The 19,720-nt window shown below is 38.2% G+C and overlaps 1 protein-coding gene across 3 annotated transcripts in view; it reads right to left on the reverse strand.

The window, feature by feature from the left end:
- FHOD3 (formin homology 2 domain containing 3) overlaps nucleotides 1-19,720 on the reverse strand; it is a 374,811-nt gene that overhangs the window by 329,257 nt on the left and 25,834 nt on the right. For all 3 annotated transcript variants that reach the window (XM_041475887.1, XM_041475885.1, XM_041475888.1), the window contains exon 2: nucleotides 6,209-6,315. In XM_041475887.1, coding sequence (XP_041331821.1) covers nucleotides 6,209-6,315 — 107 coding nt within the window. The remainder of the gene's footprint in view (nucleotides 1-6,208; nucleotides 6,316-19,720) is intronic.

The raw sequence follows: 19,720 nt of genomic DNA on the forward strand, positions 1-19,720 counted from the left end.
AGCCCTGCAGCACTTTCTGGCAGCCTTACCTGAAGCCCTGCAGATGATCTGTTTATGGAGAGAGGAAGGGATTTCCTCCTCACAAGTTGAAGGGAAACACATTTCCAAGCCTCGAGAGCCGTTCACTTAACTTACAGCCTCGTCATTGAGGAGGAGGGCAGAGTGCAAACACAGCCATTAAGCAGCTTCAATGTTAATAAAATTAAATGGTTTTAAACAGAACATCTGGCATCAGCTGTTTCCATAAGCTGTTTTTTATTTAAGTTTCCACCAAAAAATACTGGACTTCTCAGCTATTTTCACATGTAAATCTGAATGCCAGATTAGGCTATCTTTAAAAAAAGTTGTCCTAGCAAAAACTGTAAGAATTATTCACACGCTTTTTGGTTTGGCACTTTATTTGGTATGTAACGGGCTAGGAGAGAGCTAAACACAACAGTATTTTTGCAATACATTTTGCAGTGGAAATTATTTTTCAATAAAAGCACTCTTATTGCATTCATTTGCCAGCAGTAATCACTAAATTCAAAACCAGAAAACCTTCAAATTTTTCCACAGGTACCTTGGTATAGATGTAGATTTTTTCCCTTAACAACTGAGTAAACTCTGGGGCAAAGTGGGAGAGAAAGAGACACAGCTGCTGCAGTACTGGGAAACAAAAGCTGTGAAATAATGAGCCTTAAAGCTCTTAAACACCCCAACATTTAAACACCCTCAAAAAAAAAAAAAAAAACCTCAAATCAAAATCACACAGAGGGTAGAAAGCTCATGAAGCCTCCTTGTCCAAGCCAGGGGACCCACTACTATGGATGCTGGCTCCTTCACAATCGGAAGGATGCAGTACATTTTCCAAGAGTGGGGCACTTGGAGAAGAGCAAAACCAGCTCTGCTTCCCTTTGAAGGACATGTTCAGCACATCAGTGAAAGTTAACACTATCCAGTATTGCAACTTTGTTTTTGTAGGCTACTTTCCTGAAAGTTCTCCTTCTCGACTGGAAAGAAGCTGTAGGGTGCACAGACTGCACCCCCATGTGACATCCCCAGACATCTGCTACACACAGTAAGTTGTGATCCCTGTAATTTCTGTGCTTACTGTCACACTCCAGACCCCTCCTAGACAGCACACACTAAAAAAGAGCAGCACACGTTCTTTTCAAAAGCTTGTATAGACTTTGCATTTTGTGTCTTTTGGTGCAAGCAAAGAGGCTTGCAGTCTCTGATCTCAATATATGCAGAAGAGATTTACTTTTTTACCATCAAGCCAGCTTTAAAGCTGAAACTGTATGAAAACTGTTGTATGTAAGAAACTGTATGTAAGAAAACAAGCCTTGGCCTGCAGTAAAATTCATTCAAGTTTGTTATTATTTTGAAGATGCTTGGTTTCTAAATACATTTTATATTCATAAATCAGTATTCATTTCTTAACTACAAAAGCAGTAATATTTTACTATTAGTAGGAACCCTTGTTTGTCAATCATTTCTTCACAAGATACTGTGTCAAGGAGATCCACTGACAAGAAATCTCATAACTGGTGAATAATTTTCATGGTGAAACTTCAACTGTTAATTGTCTCCATCCTGCTTACAGAGTACATCCCTCAAAGTCACATGTCTCTTTTGTCAGGCCTACAAAATATATCCACATTTGTGTAATTATTTTGATTACACACTCTGGAAGCAGGAATGCTCAGAGATGCCTTGCCAATTGTTCTAAACAGGGAAACCATATGGGACCAGTAATTTTATTTCATTTTGCTGTCAATGGTTATTGCAAGATAACTATGAAAATTAATTACTACAGTTCCATCTAAAGATTAATTTCCATATTTTACCTATTTTTTTTTAATATAAAAAATGAAATTTTATCAGGATTAAGAAGCAAAAAGCTGCATAAAGTTTTGGAAATACAGGTGGTAATAGTTATTACCCTCAATCTTTGTGAGGTAATTAAGAACAGCATCAACTTACTCATCCATAAAAAACAATGTATTTCTTTAGGAATATGAAATTTTCATCTGAATCACCATTTATTCCGCAACAGTAATGTTTTAGCCAAACATCCACTTCAAAATGTGGCTCAACATCTCAATCTGATACATTTTAGAATGGAATATTACTACCCTGTAGAAATTCTTACACCTTCCAAAAATTACCACAACTTTTTAGTTTGATGTTTCTAGGGAGCTGCTTTTCTTGTGGTTTTGTTGGGTTTTTTTCTTGCTTTGTTGCATGCTTTTAATTGTGACCATCAATTCCATTTTTCAGATTCAGATTTTCATCAGACCTAGTAGCTAAAACAGAAATCAAAATATTTGGGTGCACAACATGAGTAAATAATGTCAATAAGTAGTCACAGTCTCCTGTTCGTAACAAAACAATGACAATCTTTCCCTGGTACCTCCCTTTAGAAATGACATCAAGACAAAACATGGAGAGAAAGCTATCAGAAGTTGAGAGCATTTTCCACTCATGAACAAACACAAATACATTCTGTTTAATCTAATACAAAATCAGCACAGAATCTGCTAGATTTTAGTACGTTTTCAAGAAATAAGCCATACCATTTTTGTAAGACAAAAACTAAATTAACTTTCAAATGCATCCCCAACATCCCTATGCAAACAAGTGACAGAAAGTTTTCATTCTCACAACTGTGCTATTTGCAAAGTCTAAGTGGGAAAAAATACAGTACATAAGCAGGAAAAGAATGTTAGAGATCCTTGCCAGACTCCACAGTCTCCAACAGATTCTGAATCAAGACCAGAATGAACAGCACAATCAAGAGGGAAAAGGTCTGTCATGGGACTCACCCAGCCAAAATGGCTTGAGATAGGGTGTCTACAAGGAATGCAACAACATTAGCACTGAAGCCATTTATCAGAAGTACTTTAAAAGAATCGCTGCTGAACAGATGTCTTGAAAACATATTCCCTGAAGAAATTTTCATTGCTCATAGTATACTGCCTGAAGAAACTCTTGCTCTGCATTTTAGGACAGTGTTACCTTGTGGGCTACCATGAGGGCCTGTTAAAACACATCCACAGAGCTTGAGCAATTATATGGTAATTTAAACACATCAGCTTCTTGACAATTATTGCTTTCTCTGTAAAACCTCAAGAAAGCCAAAGAAAGGAGCTTTATCTGTCACCAACACCTTAAAGCAGCCAGCCTGCCTAAACAACCTCCATTGTGCACTACCCTACACAATGAAGCATCCACCAAGTAACCTGTGTTGGAAGCAAGAGAAAAAAGCCAAATAGCTGAGGAACCCAACAAGCAAGTGAACCATGGACACAATCCGGACTCGAAAAGAAAGGTTGTTTTCCTACATGCTCCTAATGACCCTTTTGCTGGTTGCAACACCTTCTGCAGGGCCAGCCTCATTACATGGCCAAATGTTCATCCTGTCTCTTCCAAAACCAGCCCCCCCAGTCTAATTCTCCTGAATCCCAAAGCAATTCTCAAGGGTGCAAATGGCAGCAGGTAAAGTTGTGGAGACTAGAAAGCCATCCAACCCCCACCCATGTTTTAGTAAGCCCTCTGCAGTAGAAGGCCACGTGTGTTGGCTTTTCTCCTTCACTAGATAGAAATTTCTGTTCTGCTGGAGTGGACAGCAACTACCAAAAGCCTCTTTTCACTATATTCAGTAACAGAACAGCATTCATTTGAAATTGCATAAGTGCAGATGTTTCTTATACAGGCTATTTACAGATAGACATTTCAAATCTCCAGCAACTGCCACCATCCTCTTCTTTCCTTTTGAAGAAAAATCCTTCATGTTTCCACTATGCCAATCCAGTCTCTCACAGAGAAAGTAAATACCTAGAACCTCTCAAACCAATCAAAATTTTTAAGACTTTGCTTTCTGCTTGTTTTCTTTTATTTATAAGTCTCCTTTCAACAGTGTTTAAAAAGAAAATCTTCATCGTTTTTCCCTGGATGAACAGGAACTTTTGGCAAAAACATACTGTAAACAGCCAGATTACAGGACATTCTGGCCACTTTGAGTAGGAGTTTCCACAGCTAAGGTTCTAAAATTTTAAAAATTCCATGAATATCCAGCTACTAAAGCCTTCACTCAGAGTTCACCAAGCTTCAGTGACCCTGATGAGCACAGCAGCTTTGGCATGGCAGAAAGGCAGGACATGAGGTAGCCTAATCTCAGAAAATTAAAAGCTTTGAAGATTAAGAGCAGGACCTTGAAATGACCCAGACAGAAAAAGAGAGAGACTAAATGGTTTCTGCAGCCATTCCCTCCCAGACAGCAAGCTGCTGTTAAGCTCCCAAGGTCTGCAGCCAGAAGGTCCAGCTAAGGAGCACTCCAGCTCAGTGTTCTGGTCTCAGAACTGCAAGGCCCAAAAATGGAGTTTAATCTGCTAGAAATACAGGACAAAGGAAGACATTACTGACTGCATTTGCTACATTATGTCTAGAATATTCCGTTTTTCTGAATAACACCACATAGACTGCATTTACCGTGAAGTAACAAGGTTAAGTCCTACGAGAAGCTTATCCCACATACTTCCCAAAGCTCTGATGGTTCTTGCTTATCTTTTCTTCTCTCACAAAACATGTACAAAAAATGAAATGCAGAAATCCATCTGAATCCTCACCAGTACAAAATTTCAAGCAGCAGTTCCATGTTTTTTGTTTTGTTAGGTTTTTTTGCCCCTGGAATAGCCACCACAGAGAAAATTATAATTATGTTTCAGGAACAAATCATATAATTGATTTTACATGCCAAAAAGAAGCATAAAAATAAAACAAGGTGGACAGTAGCTTGCCATTTCAAGAGCAAAGTCTGGCAGGAAAAGCACCATGTGGTCTCTCACTTGCCAGATGGTTTGGCAGTGCCAAATTACTACTGTGGAGTGTTAAAAGTAGTGAAGTTAAAATTATCAGAATTGACACAGAGACACCAATGGAAGGGAAAAAATGTGACCAAAGAAAATCCTTTCAATTACTTGCATTCAGCTCATTATAAAGTTAGTTGGAAATATGAACTTGCTGTTCTTTGCAGTGACTTTTATCACCTATGCACAAAACTGAAGACTATATCAATTTCTCAACACTCCTATTGCATAGGAAAGGAGGCTCAGTTCAGCTTGTATTGGCTACTCTGTCTTTCAACAGACTCTCTTCTAAATGGTTTCTAACAGAACAGTTTTTTATATTGTAATGGTTATAAAACATGCCCCAAACTGGTATGTGTAAATAAGACATACACAAATGCACACACATGAATATCTGGAAAATGTTATTTAAAATTCTTCTCCACAAAAAATAATCTTCAGAGGCACAGTTCAGATTTATAAGGCATATTCATCAAAGGCAAATCAGCTACCAGAAGTGGAGAAGAAGTATAAGTAAAAGGGCTGTATCTCCTACTGTTAACAAACTCTGACCAATTTAAAATTCAATTAAACACACCCATAAAATAATCACAACTATCCAGTCCAATATAGTAACCAGAAAGACAAAAATAGATCTAGACTTTCTGTTCATTCTACATCTTAAGTAAGACAATCACCTGAAAGATCCAGAAAAGGAAAATTCTTCAAAAAAACCAAATCTCCTATGTGCATTTACACAAACACACACTGATGCTAACTTCTGCTTTCACTTTCAGTTCTCAAAGAGATGATTAAGGAAACTGTGTCATAGCAATGCATGTGTGCAAGCAATAACTAAATAAGAGAAAAAAGCAAGAGAGGAGAATATTAAAAACAACAAACCCATGCATTCCCATCCCTTGGACCGGCTCAATCAATCCCAGGAGTAAAAAAAGAAACCAATACAGGTATTTTCTTACATAAATGGAGGACTTAACTTATCAAGGCAAAATAAATTGAGTTTCTAACTTCAGGAACACCATCCCAGTATAATCCTCTACATGACTAATATCATAAGAAAGTTCTCAGAGTTCTCCAAACAAACCACCCTCATTGATCAAGTTTTAAAAAACTATAAAATCTTACTAGGCTAATCAAGATATTAATATTCATATATTTATTTAAGGTATGCCATGTTTTAGAGAAACTGTAAGAGTGAATGTAGAGAGAGAAGTCATAAAATTCTTAATCATACAAAGGGACAGACATACAGGCATACAAGGGAAAGATTTTTATCTTTTCTCTTCCTATGCTGACCTGAACAAATGAAGTTAACCACATGCTTATTTATAAAAATTTAGTAAACCTTTACTTACCCAGCATCCTCCTGGAAGCCTTCTAGTTCATCTCTTTGCTCTGCTAGGGTGGATTCTAGATCCAGATAGGTACCATTATGAGACAATTGCAGGGTGCAGTCATCAAGCTGTAGAACAAAATTCAGACCATTATATTACAGCAGTCTTTCTCTCTAACAGACCTCTAACATTGCCCTCCCATTTACCACATCCCCATACAAGATCTCCCTAAAACAAACAATATGTGGGAGCAGGTAAGAAGAATTCTTTGGTGATTTACTCAATACCAAACCCAAGTTCCCCAGACCATGATTGCTAACAACAATATCAACACAACTAACAAACACAGTAAAATTTATTAGAACATACAGAAGAAGATTAGAGGGCTTTAGCACAGAGACTTTAAAATGTAATACAGAAAGAAAAGTTCATTTCAATGTATGTCTAGGATATAAATTACTGTTCTCTGTTCTTACAATACAGTTGTAAGTAGAGTTTCTGAGCTCCTGGATGAAGACAGAAGGAAGAAAGAGCTGTTTTGTGAGCCACTGAATGACCCCTGTGAGAAGAGATATATCCAAGAGACAACGCAAAGTGTGGCAGCCAAGAGCTGGAGTCTTACAGTAAGGGTGAGTACAGTCAACCAAGTCACAGATTTTTCTGGCATTTTGCTTTTAGGGCCAGGCACTAACCAGCCTCAGAGGGTACAGGAACAACATTCCTAGGCACTGGCTGGAGGTGGACTGGAAACCTGTGCCAGCTTCCTACAAAGGTACTGAGGTAATCAAGGACCAGACCTGAAAGCAAAAATCTGCCCACAATTGGGCTTATGAGGGAGGGATTAATAAACTGTCTTTATTTCTTTTCTGTTTTTCCTCATCTTCAAGTTTTCCATTAATTGTTCCAGCTGTTAAAAAGAGCCATATTTGACCAAAGCTAGAAAATAAATTTTCTGGGGTTTTATTTGCATGGTGCTCATCACAATAGAAGACCTAGGATCAATCATCCCAAAACTCTGGCTAACTCTTTGACCAGGAACACAAAATAGTTACTGATCAAGAGGGAAAACTAAAGAAGCTGGGAGAAGAGCTAGAAAGGAACATGAGCTCCTTTCTCACCATGACATAACTCAGTGTCAAATAACAAATAATGAGGAAAAAAACCTTCCCAGGGCAGGAGAACAGGACAACATTTACCAAGGGGCAGGGCTGTCCTGCCTCAGCACTAGGGTTAAGTGACCATCTGCTCAGAGAATCCAGCCCAGAAGTACAGAAATGGACATCTGTGAGTCCAGGTGAATGCGCTGCTGGGACCGTCATGTCCAGCACTGCACTGGGGGTCCTTTTGTAACTGCTTCCAAGATCACAAATACTGTAAGCTCCAGATGTGTTGTACTGCTAGATACAAAATCCAGTCTGGCAGCCAAACAGAACAGAGAGCCATTAAGGCTGGAGAAGACCTCTATGATCATTGAGTCTCACTGTTAACCCAGCACATGTTAACCACCAAAGCATGTTCCTCCATGCCACAGCCACATGTCTTTTGAACACTGCAGGGATGGCAATTCCACCACTTCACTGGAGAGCCTGTTCCAACACCTGGTCACTCTTTCAGTGAAGAAATTTTTTCTAATATCCAATTTAAACCTCTACAGGTGTAACTTGAGGCCATTTCCTCTAGTCACAGAATCATAGAATGGTTTGGGTTGGAAGGAACCTTAATCACCTACTTCCAACCCCCTGTGTCATGGCACAATGGGTTCCACTTCCTCCTGCTGGTTGCCCATGCTGCATGCGTATGTGTAGATGCACTTCATTTGGGTGATAAATCCCACTGCCTTTTCATGGGAAGAAGCTCCAATTCCTGCATGAGCATTCCCAAGTGCTTCTGCAGTTTCTAGCACATCAATAATCCTTGCTGCTGCATGGATCTCTACCCCCTACCACTAACAAGACAGCAGACCAAAGGACCTCATTAGCAGACTGTCTCTCAAACGGTGGCATGCTGCCTCCAGGTCTGTCTTCAGCAATCGTGATTTTATCCCCTCACCCCTCCAAATCTTGTTTAAAGCTGTAACTGCACCAGAGGGGAAAGTGCTGCAGCCGAAAGGCTGGGACTGGGTTTTCTGGTTCTGTTTGTTGTTAATGCTGTAGTTGTTGTTGTTTGCTTATTATACACACCAGTAAAGAACTGTTATTCCTATTCCCATATCTTTTTGCCTGAGAGCCCCTTAATTTCCAAAATTATAATAATTCGGAGGGAGGGGGTTCATATTCTCCATTTCAAGGGAGAATGGAGAATATGAACCTTCCCTAGCAGACACCAAACCAAGACAATCAACGAACCCAAAATGAAGATGGTTTCATACCTATGGATTTAGCAAAAACAAACTCACAGATTCATTGCATGCCTCCGTCTATCAAAAGGCAACCATGGCAATGGTGGTGTAACTATACATCCCTGCTGCAAAGGCCACTTTGAGAAGAGTTAAATATTTAACACCATACTTAATGCCCATCTTCTGCCACAGGTGGCAGCCAATGACTCTCTGAATGAGTAAGCAGGGGTCTGAAACAGCCAGTGACTCAAGGAAAGGAAATTACTACCCTTTATCACTTCCGTAGATTTTTCTTTCTGCTCTTTTTAATACTTAGAAAGAAAATCAATTAAAGTCTATCCTTGATGAATTACCTCTTTTAATTTCCCATCCAAGCTTTGATTCTCAGTACCTGATCAGGAAAAGCATAATAAGCAGCCACTCGCCTTATCTGGCAGTCAATACCTAAACTTAGTCACTCTCTTTCCTGGCACTGATTTAGATACAAGAAAGGAAGACAAATAGTGTATTCTGGATTAGCTGCATTGGAAATACTATAGAAAAGCTCATTTACAATTAGTGATAGAGTGCGACTTTTGCAATTTGAAAGAAAAGTTCAACCTCAGGAGAAAAGATAGAGGAGGTCAAGTTGTATTTCAAACTTTTTCCATTTTTTTTTTTATTGCTTTTCTTTTTTGGATTTTTCCCTGGTGAAGGAGTAAGCCATTAAATAAGGTGACATAAGATTTTACTCTGATTCCTAGGGATTAAAGAAAGCAAAGAACCTGCAAGTGCAACCATCTAATATTAAAAATACAATAGCAGTGCTACTCTGTCTCTTTCCAGTTACAAAGGAGATTATTAACCTATGCTAATTCAAAATACACTCTTCAGAAAAGAAAGACTAAATACTACTCTGGGAAACTTTTTCCAAGTAGTTCAGGGTATGTAATGAAATGCTAATTTATTCAAAGCAATGCCAAAAGGCAAACTACTAATTAGATAAATGTTGTGCTGTCTCTATGGAGATTAGGAGATTTGCCCACAATTTCCATTTATACTGCATAATTAGAGAAAAGAAGTTGTGCCTTACTAATATCTTGTGACTTTAGTGTACAAAAAGCACTATGGGAACAGGAAGTCTTTCATTGACAAAATAAGTAAGAATAGTACATTGTACCTATGTTCATCTCATTTTCATAGTTTCAGCTGAACATGGTATTCATTCAGGCTTTAAGGCACTGTACATTGCATGCTGTATTTGTTAGCAGGAGTTACGGTAATGAGAGAAATGGCAATATCTTTTATTTCCCTTACTTAATTCTGAGTCTTGCCAAAAAGTTGGGTGTTTTTTATTCTCTTTCATGTGTACACACAAAGATGGAAGTGATCAAAACAACACTAACTTTAGAAGTTAAGGTAAGTATTAAGGCAATGAACTCTTAAAATCTTCCTTATATAGGATTACTTTGCTACTCTGCCTCCAGCTTCACTTGTACACATATATTACAGGCAGAATACAAAAAGAGAAGCCACTTCATGAATTATTTTTAATTAGTAAATTGACTGCATTTTTCAACACAAAGGATGGCTGATGTTCTCTCATTAGTGCTTATTAATAACAATTCAGGGCGTTGATCCCTTCCTTCTGCCCAACATTAATTCCATGTTTATCTGCTATACATCACTTCTCCTGTCTCTACAGACTGTCACAAATAGCCCCATCTAGCTCATTGATTACATGCTTCTCCCACTGAGCATAATTCACATTGAAATCCTTATTAAAAAACATCTTCTTTTAGGAAAATCAATAGGCAGAATTCCTACAAACAATCTTTTAAAGAATATTTAACTGAGCTGTTTTACATCACCATGAATGAGACTTCTATTCAGCTTTTGAGAAATCATTTAATTTAGCCTTTTTATTCATAATTTTCTTTAAACATTCCTTACTAGTCTCAAAATTCTGGTCCTCATTTTGTTATTAAACTGCATAATTAATTTATACTACTGCCAAAAGGTGAAATTCTCCAAGACCTTTTCAAAATCTTACAAAACCATTTGTTCTAAAAGTCTCTAACCCATCCCTCCAAATTGTTCATCATTTTTTGCATGACACTTTACTGTACTGCCAAGAAGACCCAAAAGGTTGATACAAGTTTAAATAGAACTCATCCTGTAGTCTTTTCCAAACTTTCCTATAATCACATTAAAAGAATACTATCAGTATCATGGAACCATAAACAGAAATAAGCACCATCAAATGGGACAAAAGTAATGCTACTTCTGTGAGTCAAACACAGGGTTACTCAATAATCAATCTTCTGCAAGATTTCAAGGTTTTTGATTTTAGTATAAGCATCAAATGGTATCAAAAAGCCATAAAAAAAACTATGTGTTCATTTCAATTACATCCTCATCTTTGCAAATGAACAGTTTCTTTGGAAAACATCCATGGTATATTTTTGAATCCGTATGGAAATTTTTGAAATCTCAACAAAGAGTGGGACTACCTAGGAGTAGTCTCATTCACACAAGTGAGGAAACAAAAACACATGCAAAAGAAAAACAGTCAAAAAAATAAGTGCTTTAGTCAGACTCACCAGCTGTGGATAGTCAGACCTGCGCACTGGGTTTACAGGAAGGAATCAAAGAAATTAAGACTGTCTGTACGCTGGTCATCCTCATTAAAAATGTAACTGATGTACTAATTATCATCTTCAGTTTCATCCTGAAATGGTAAGATCTGTACTCTGTCATGACAAGACCCGTATCAAGAAGTAGCAGTTGCTTAGGTGCTGATTCACTGATTTATAGCTGTCTTTTTGAACAAGAGGAGAACCTGGAAAAGGCTACTTAAGCAGCACTGACCTCACTAGCTACTCACTGATTTTCCATAACTGACCAGAAACATAGAAACAGTGAGACAATCAGATGCTTGTGTACAACAGCCTGACATGTAAGTAGAGCAACTAAATCAAACCACCCTTTCTGTAATAAAAGTTTTAGAAGAAGAACAGAGAGAAGTTTGAACTTTTTCAGATAGTATCTGGTGTCCACACAGTGGTAACTGATCCACACCACACACACTACAGTACCTATGCTGCAACCAAAACTGGCACAAATGGAAAACCATGAAAGCACCATGCACACAAACCTAAACACCACCATCCAAACAGTTGCATATATAAAAATGGATATAAATTATGCATGTATTTTAGATTGTTTTCCCTACAGTTAAAAAAAAAAAAGTAACAATTGCCTGAATTTGAGAGACGCATCTAAAACAGGTGAAGAGGAAGTACATAAAAAGATCATAAGATTACAAACAGAATTTAGATTGTTATATATTTATACCTACACTGGTTAAAGTTTCACTTAGTTGAGCACAATTCATTATGCAAAAGCATTTGATTAAAAGGTTAAAATATGAGAATATTTAAAAGCAGAGCTTCATACTCCTTCATATTTTGCCATTTCCCCCATTACGGAGTGAAACTGTACCCCGCAAAAGGATAGGGGCATCCTGGCTTCAATTATTAGCAGGAACAAGCATAACAAGGCCAGAGCTGCAGAGCTTGATCCAGGCCCTAAATCAAGGGTCGCCCCCACCTCACCAGCACATGGAGAGCCCTCAGCAGCAACACACCCATTTGCAAAATTGAACACATACAGGCTGGAGCAATCCACTCATGTAAGTGTTCCTTATGGGCTACCAGTAAGTCAAGAACATAGGGCAGAAGATCAGTTTGTCATCTTCTGTCTCAGGTAACCATATCTGGCTAGTAGTGGCTAGTTCCTCATTGTGTGGGGCCAAAATAGTTCATATTACAAGTATATCAAGCTTAAGAAAACTCAAAATAGATCAATAGTAGTATACCAATGATGACTATTTTTTTTTTCTCATTTCAAGCACTGACCCACAGGAAGAGGTAACAGCCATTTTTCTTCAAAAGGAAGTCCTTATTGCTATTGCTGTGCAACAGGAAAGCTCTTTTTTTTTTTTTTTTTTAATTTCAAAGTTGAAGTACATCACCAAAAGGAGCAAAGAATAGCAGGGGAAAAAAAGTAGAGCAGCAAGAAAAGTTGTTGAATCAGCCAGTTACCTGGTGCTGATAAATGACTGCTGCCACTTTCACTAGTTAAGTAATGGAAATTAAAGTAAATTAAATAATATATAAATGTGCATTCAGTCATTGTTTTCATCTACTGCCTTTAGCTTCCTACAATCCAAGAGAAATACCAAGAAACCAAGCACGAGGGGTATGAGAAGAGAACAGAGCAATTCCTATGTCCACACACAGATTGAGGACTGTGGCGTGCTCCTCCTCACACACCCTTGCAAGGCTCCGTGTACACATCAGTCTCCTCACTCAAGAAGCCCACTGGGCACATAATTCAGTACAAAGTCAGCACATACTTTACTATGCCAAAAGAAACTCACACAAATCTGTTTTCCTTCAGAAGGCTTTGATTGGCACAAGTGTACATCCAAGAGGACGTTCCTTGGTTTTAATGTCTCTGTCCCATGGCAGCAGTAGGTTGGCAGAGGTTAAGGCAGGGAAATGGCAGATGCACCCATTTGAAAAAGGCACAGCAGACCCACAAGCCCTTCTCCTCTTCCCTGTTTATTCAAAGACCACAGAGTTGTACTTTTTCAACAAACAATCATGAGAAATGCTCTTTTCTCACCCCCAACTCCCTGCCCTGAGAATCTATTCAGAAGAACATCTTTTGAACAAATCTCTCTAAACGGCATGACCAGTAGATTGAAGTGATTCTCCACTGTGCCTGAGACTCCAGCTGGAGTACTACATCCAGTTCTGTAGTACTCAGCCTAAGATGTGGACCTATCAAAGGGCTCCAGAGGAAGACCATGAAGATGGCCAGAAGGAGCACCTCTCCTGTGAAGAAAGGCTGAGGCAGCTGGACTTGTTCAGCCTGGAGAAGAGGAAGCTTCAGGGAGACCTCCCTGAGGCCTCACAGTACTTAAAGAGTGCTTATAACTAAAAAGAAAAGCAGCTTTTTTTATGAGTAGATAGTAAAAGGACAAGGGGGAACGGTTCTAACCATGAGAAAATATTTAAATTAGATATTAGAAAGAAATTCTTTATTCATGAGTAGTGAGGCACTCTAACAGGTTTCCTAGAGAAGCTGTAGATGCGCCATCAATCAAAATGTTCAAGGCCAGGTTGGATGGCCTTAAGCAATCTGATCTAGTGGGTGGCATCGCTGCCTCTGGCAAGAGGTTGGAACTAAATGATCTTTAATATCCCTTCTAACCCAAACAGATTGATAATAAATGCGAACAAAGTGTTACCAAGTTGGCAGCCAGTGGGTTCCAAGATTTAGCCAAGTATTCTCTTTACATTACCTTCTATTTAAATAAAAGTAGGCACGCCTCAAAAATGCAGTTCAAACATTGATCAAGGATTCCATTCATAGGACAAAGAGCCCTACAGTATGATATGAGGGTACTCTTGTTTACTGGTGTTAGTACAAATCGCCAAAACCACTCAACTTTGCAGTCACTCACTGGAATCACAGCCAGCTCTCACCAGATTTCCAGTAATTTGAGCTAGACACACTGGAGAGATTACTTTGCTCATTTGGTTGTTTCCAAAATTTACAGAGAAAGGGAACAAGAGAGGGAGAGATTAGAGTAATCCAGTATCAAACTGTGGAAATAAAAATCCCTCTTCAATTCTAGCCTTTGGCACAGCCTCTGAAAATCCTTATCTTACTCAAATGTCTTAGCTCATCTTTCATGATTGGGTTACAATTGCTCTTATTAGTGGTGGTGCGCTCCTTATTCACCTACAGCATGTTCTGCAGTGTAGGGTTGATGAAAAGCAAAGTTTCTTTACGCTCAGTTTTCCCTTTCTAAATCTAAAGCCTTGTTTGGCTTTACACATCACGAGTCTGACACATTCACACACTCAAGCTATGCAGTTCTTAAACACTCTCCCTTCTGGTTCAGCTGTTTCCAGCATAATGGGAATCCTGTTACCAGGGCCATCAAGACTCCGTATTCCCTTTGCATTCCTATATCCTCTCTTCTTTAATAAAACCAATTACTCCTCAGAAAAAAAGCAGATAAAGCAGCTCTTCCTACTCACCAGCACAGAGGTATTCCCTACTTCTAATCAAAGTAATACAAATTGATTGGCAGAAATGAATATTTAATACTGTGCCATCCAAGACCAAGCTTCACATGAGAACGACCATGCTGTGTTCAGAATGTGCCATATTTTAATGTTTTCCAAATTTTATTGCAGATTAGCAGATTCAGGTTTTCTGTACCTGCACACAGTGGTCCTTTGGTGGCACTTTAAAACATAACATGGTTGCTGTCACTGTTAATTGTCACAGATTAAGAAAAAATAGGAATGGTCTAGTTGCATCCCATAGATCACAGCAAATGCAAGAATTATTTATCTGGCTTCAGTTACAACCAGCTGCTTTCTTGTGTCTCCCTTCTCATGTGAGTAGGTGCTACCTGGTCTGTGTCACGTCATCATCACTTTGGGCAATAAGATGGAGAAAAGAACAAAGCACCTAGGCCAGGACTGATGCCACCCAACCTCTCTTGAGTAAAAAGCTTGACATTCATGAGATAAAAGGAAAGCAAATAATCTGTAGGTAAGCCACATGTTAGTGCCCAAAATTAACAGTGGGCACTCAAAACTACTCTCATTTTCAACTATGACAGCAACCCCACACACCATCACTATCTTGATCTAAAAGCCCTGTGTGCCAAGCAGCTTCACTGCAATTACTTGAAACAAAGCTATACTCTTTCCCCCATACCCTTCTCCTTTTTAAAGCTAATTTTGTAACTCAAAGTATCTTCTAAAAACAAACCAAAAAACCTATCCTTTAAAATTCCAACTAAACCAATAATTCTGTGAGGTCAGAGTTTTAAAAGTAAGGTCAGGCACAGGGGCTATACAGAAGGTCATTTTTGGTGATGGCAACTATGCCACATTCAGTCATCCATGCTCACAAGTCAGGAGGCTGCTGAACTCCACCAAACTCTTCCATACTCATTTAGAGGTTGATGGAAAAACCCCTAATAACTTCCTAGATCTTAAACTTTACATTATAAGAAGTAATCCAGCATATGCATAAGTGTCCCAAATTTTTCAGTCCTTTAGGAGTGATTAGCATATCTTGTAGGAGTAGTTATTAATGCTAATGCTCATGTGATTTATTTTTAGCACAGTAATGGCCATTGTCAAAATACTTCATCAACTACGCTCACTTTGCAGAGTTTATGTGCAGTCACATTGACCGAACCATACCTTCACACAAAGGATAATCCAAAGGTTTGCACAACTGGGCATAGGGACACAGGAGCACAATCACTTTAAAAGGAACTGCTACTCTGATATGGAAATGGTGGTATTTTGAACATAGCCTGCACTCCTAGTCTGAAACAGAAGCTTTTATCTCTGGTCTGGTAGACGCCACAAAATACTCCTGGGGTCAGGTAATACAGGGCATGAAGTGAAACATAAATGCCACATTAGATCCTCAAGAGCCACTGGAAAAATACACTGCCAATAAAAATATTCTGCTGAAATAACAAAGACATTGAAAACAAAAACAGAAAGCTGTTATATTAATATTATGGGTTTGACTTAAGAATAACAAAAGGAAGTTCAGAGTTCAAAATTCTGGAACTGCTATTTCAGAGGTCTCAAATACAGACAACACCACAGCAAACACGTAATGAGTGCATGCCTACCTGTTGCTATTCTTGGGCAGCTTTGTCACCGACTCTCAGACCTTTTGCTTTGTGATTCCGTTTAGCACAGTGTTCCCCAGGGACCAATTCAGAATTTATTACAGTATCTGCATCCAAGTGTGACACTACAGCTTCTAACAGCAGCCATATAGGCATTGTTAGAAAGTGTATGATTGCTCAAAATGCCAATAGCCATGAAACAAGATAGCCAAATTCATTTAGTGTTTAGTGCAATGTTTACTGTTAACTAAAAAAAAGTAAATGAAAAATGTAAAATAATTGCATTTCTGCATAAAAAAAACCCTGATAATAGCATATGGAATCGGGAACTAACACACCTAATTCTACCATTTTAAGTTACTTAAATTTGAGATGACACACAAACCAAACGGAACATAATTCAGCAAAGTCAAATTTAGACTAAAAAGCTACGTCTCTTTAACTCAAAAAAAACCCACATTTCTCTCACAGTAAACATAACAAACCCATAGCATGAGAATAATTTAACCTCTGCATCTATTCAAATTTTTTAGCATCTAGATTTTTCAAATAACTTTCCTCATCTGTGTTCAGCTTTTCCTAACTAAGACGAAGAGCTAGCTCTCCTAATCTTCATGATTAAGGACATAACGGAAAGGAGAGAGGCCATAAAACCAAGATTCTTTATTTGAAAGTACATACAGCTTTTTGGCTGATACACAGGGGATGCCTACAGCTGACAAGCTCTCATTGACATTTGGCTGGAATTACTGTGAAGGTATCCAAGGAAATGGAAATAATCTCAAAGAAGGAGATAGGTCAAGAAAAGTGAGAGGAGGAAGAGGAGAGAAAGAATTAGGTTCAATGAAGTTTATCATCCAAGGAATCTTTTGTTCAGAGTTTGTGTATCTGTGTGTAGGAAAAGTACTGAGTTAAAATCTCAGAAATCATTAGTTTAAAAGTAAGTAGTAGTCCAGGAAGGCAAAAATGATAACTACTTCATGATAATTTCACCTGTCTTTTGTGCATCTCTTATTAAACTGAAAACTGAAGTATTTCATGTTTGAAAAAGGTTTTTTGTAGTCATGTAGGAGAATGAATGTATAAATTTCAGCCTCTTATTCTTAATACATAACCCTGAGTAAAAGCTTTCTCTTGATATCCTCCATCTTGCACGCAAGGATTATACCATTGCTATTCTCACTGCATTTGGGACACTGCAGGTAGCTCACTATTCTATCACAAAACTAAATACTAAGTACTAAAATACTACTTCAGAACCACCCACACAATTTACAGATAAGCAAGAATGCACAGAGTAAGCAATTACCCATCTTCGGCTGTGGTGGTTTCATTGCCATAACTGGCTGAATACCTACTAGACAATATACCACAAAAAAAAAAAAAAAGAAGAAATAACACCATATAGTAGATGTAGATGGAATTTCCATCTATATGACCCATATGACCCACATCAGCAGGCTTTTAAAAATGGTGCAGCTGAAATGTCAGTCCTGCAATAAAATGTACTTGCAATAATCTTTTGATAGAAGAGGTTATTTGTATCCATGAGCACTTCTCTATGAAAAATCAAAACTAAGGAAAAATGAGAAAGGTAAGGGCAAGATACCAGGCCATTTGAAAACCTAGAGCAGGAAGGTCCTGGGGGAAAGAAGACAGCTTCAGAGAAAGAGGAGTAGGGAACAGTTCTGGAACAAGAGCAGTTCTAGTAAAATTCACAAATCTTTGAGGGCCAAAAGAGATGGGGAGTTAATGAGAGTCAGAGACTGAGCCAGTAAAAGATATAAGAATCCCAGGAGAAAGTGTCTTGTAATCAAACTTTGACTCAGAAGCTTCTGATCAAAAAAAGTGTCTAAAAGCTAAAAAACCCAACAATAATAAAAAACTAGCACAAACCTATAGGTTTAGATAGAAGAAAATGCACTAAACATATTCACACACAGGGTTTGCATGAAATACAAAAGAAAATAAAGTATGGCAACACTACCAAAGAGAACATCATACATTTGTCAACAGAATCATTTTTCAGACATAGCCTGAACCTTGGAGGTCTAAATGAAAGATCTGCTCTACTAACAATATTATAATGAGTACCATCATCAACTCTTCCTAATACTTAGACTGCCTCTTAAAGGCTTTGCGGTTTCTAAACCAAACATCAATGGGGATGTCATTAAAAGAGCAAGATAAAAGTTTATGAGAATGAAACTCAATATAAGAACACCGAAAAGTGGGGAAAATACATGTATCCTGCAGACTCTCCGTTCAAGATTGTAGAAAAGCACAAAGGATCTCAAGTCACATTTTCTACCCTTAAGCAGGATTTATTTGGCACTTCTGCTTCTTTTTTTTTTTTTTTTTAATCAGTCATTTCTTCCTTGTTTGATTAGCTGCCAAGAAATTTCACCACTCAGCTTTAAAACAGTTGTCTGGACTAGAACAGACAAACAAAAAAAAAACCCTCTGAATTCATGAGGATAACATCTGAATAACACTAAAACGAAAAACCACACTGTTCAATGCAGTTACAAGTAAAATAATAGATTTGTGGGGAAAGAATGAATGCAACACTACCAGCCATATCTCAACAATACTCATTCCTTGCTTACACTCTGATCACCCTATTTTGAAGTTCATCAGGAAAATAAGTAAAAAAAAAAAAAAAAAGGCTTGAATAATAAATTCCTGATCTGTTTTCCTTTAAAGTGGACAGACTCTAAAAAATACCACGGAGGACTAGCTGATGCCCTTAGAGGAAAAAAAAGACTGGAATAGCTTGGAGAAATAGCAAGTGAGGATCATGGTACTCAAGAATACCAACAAAAAGAAAGTTAATTATGCTTTTAGCCTGATGGAAATGAAAAACTGTTTAAAAGTGAACATTCAAAACATTACATAATGTGTCAATAAAGCTCATAATTAGAGTAAAGCTTAGACATCAAATATAGTTAAATACTTTTAGGAATAGGAAGATTAATTTTTTTATACTTAAGAGCAAATAAAACACCTATGTTTTACACATAACACATCAGCCATCCAACATCTCTTATTCAAATTGGTTCACTAGGGTGGTACTCACTATATGTTACAGATTCATAGGATGGTTTGCACTGAATAGGATCTTAAACATCATCTAGTTCCACCCCCCTGCCATGGGCAGGGACACCTTCCACTGCACAAGGCTGCCCAAACCCACATCCAACATGGCCTTAAACACTTCCAGGGATGGCATATCCACAGCTTCTCTGGGCAACCTATGCCACTGCCTCACCACCTTCACTGTAAAGAATTTCTTCTAATATCCAATCTAAACTTACTCAGTTTAAAGCCATTCTGCCTTGTCCTATCACTACAGGACCTTGGAGAAAGTCCCTGTCCAGGTCTCTTACAGCCCATATAAGTACTGGAAGGTGCTATATGGTCTCCCTGCAGGCCTCTCTTCCCCAGCCTGAACAACCCCAACTAT

This window comes from Pyrgilauda ruficollis, unplaced genomic scaffold (assembly GCF_017590135.1).
Source record: "Pyrgilauda ruficollis isolate IOZ18807 unplaced genomic scaffold, ASM1759013v1 scaffold37, whole genome shotgun sequence".
Lineage (NCBI taxonomy): Eukaryota > Metazoa > Chordata > Aves > Passeriformes > Passeridae > Pyrgilauda > Pyrgilauda ruficollis.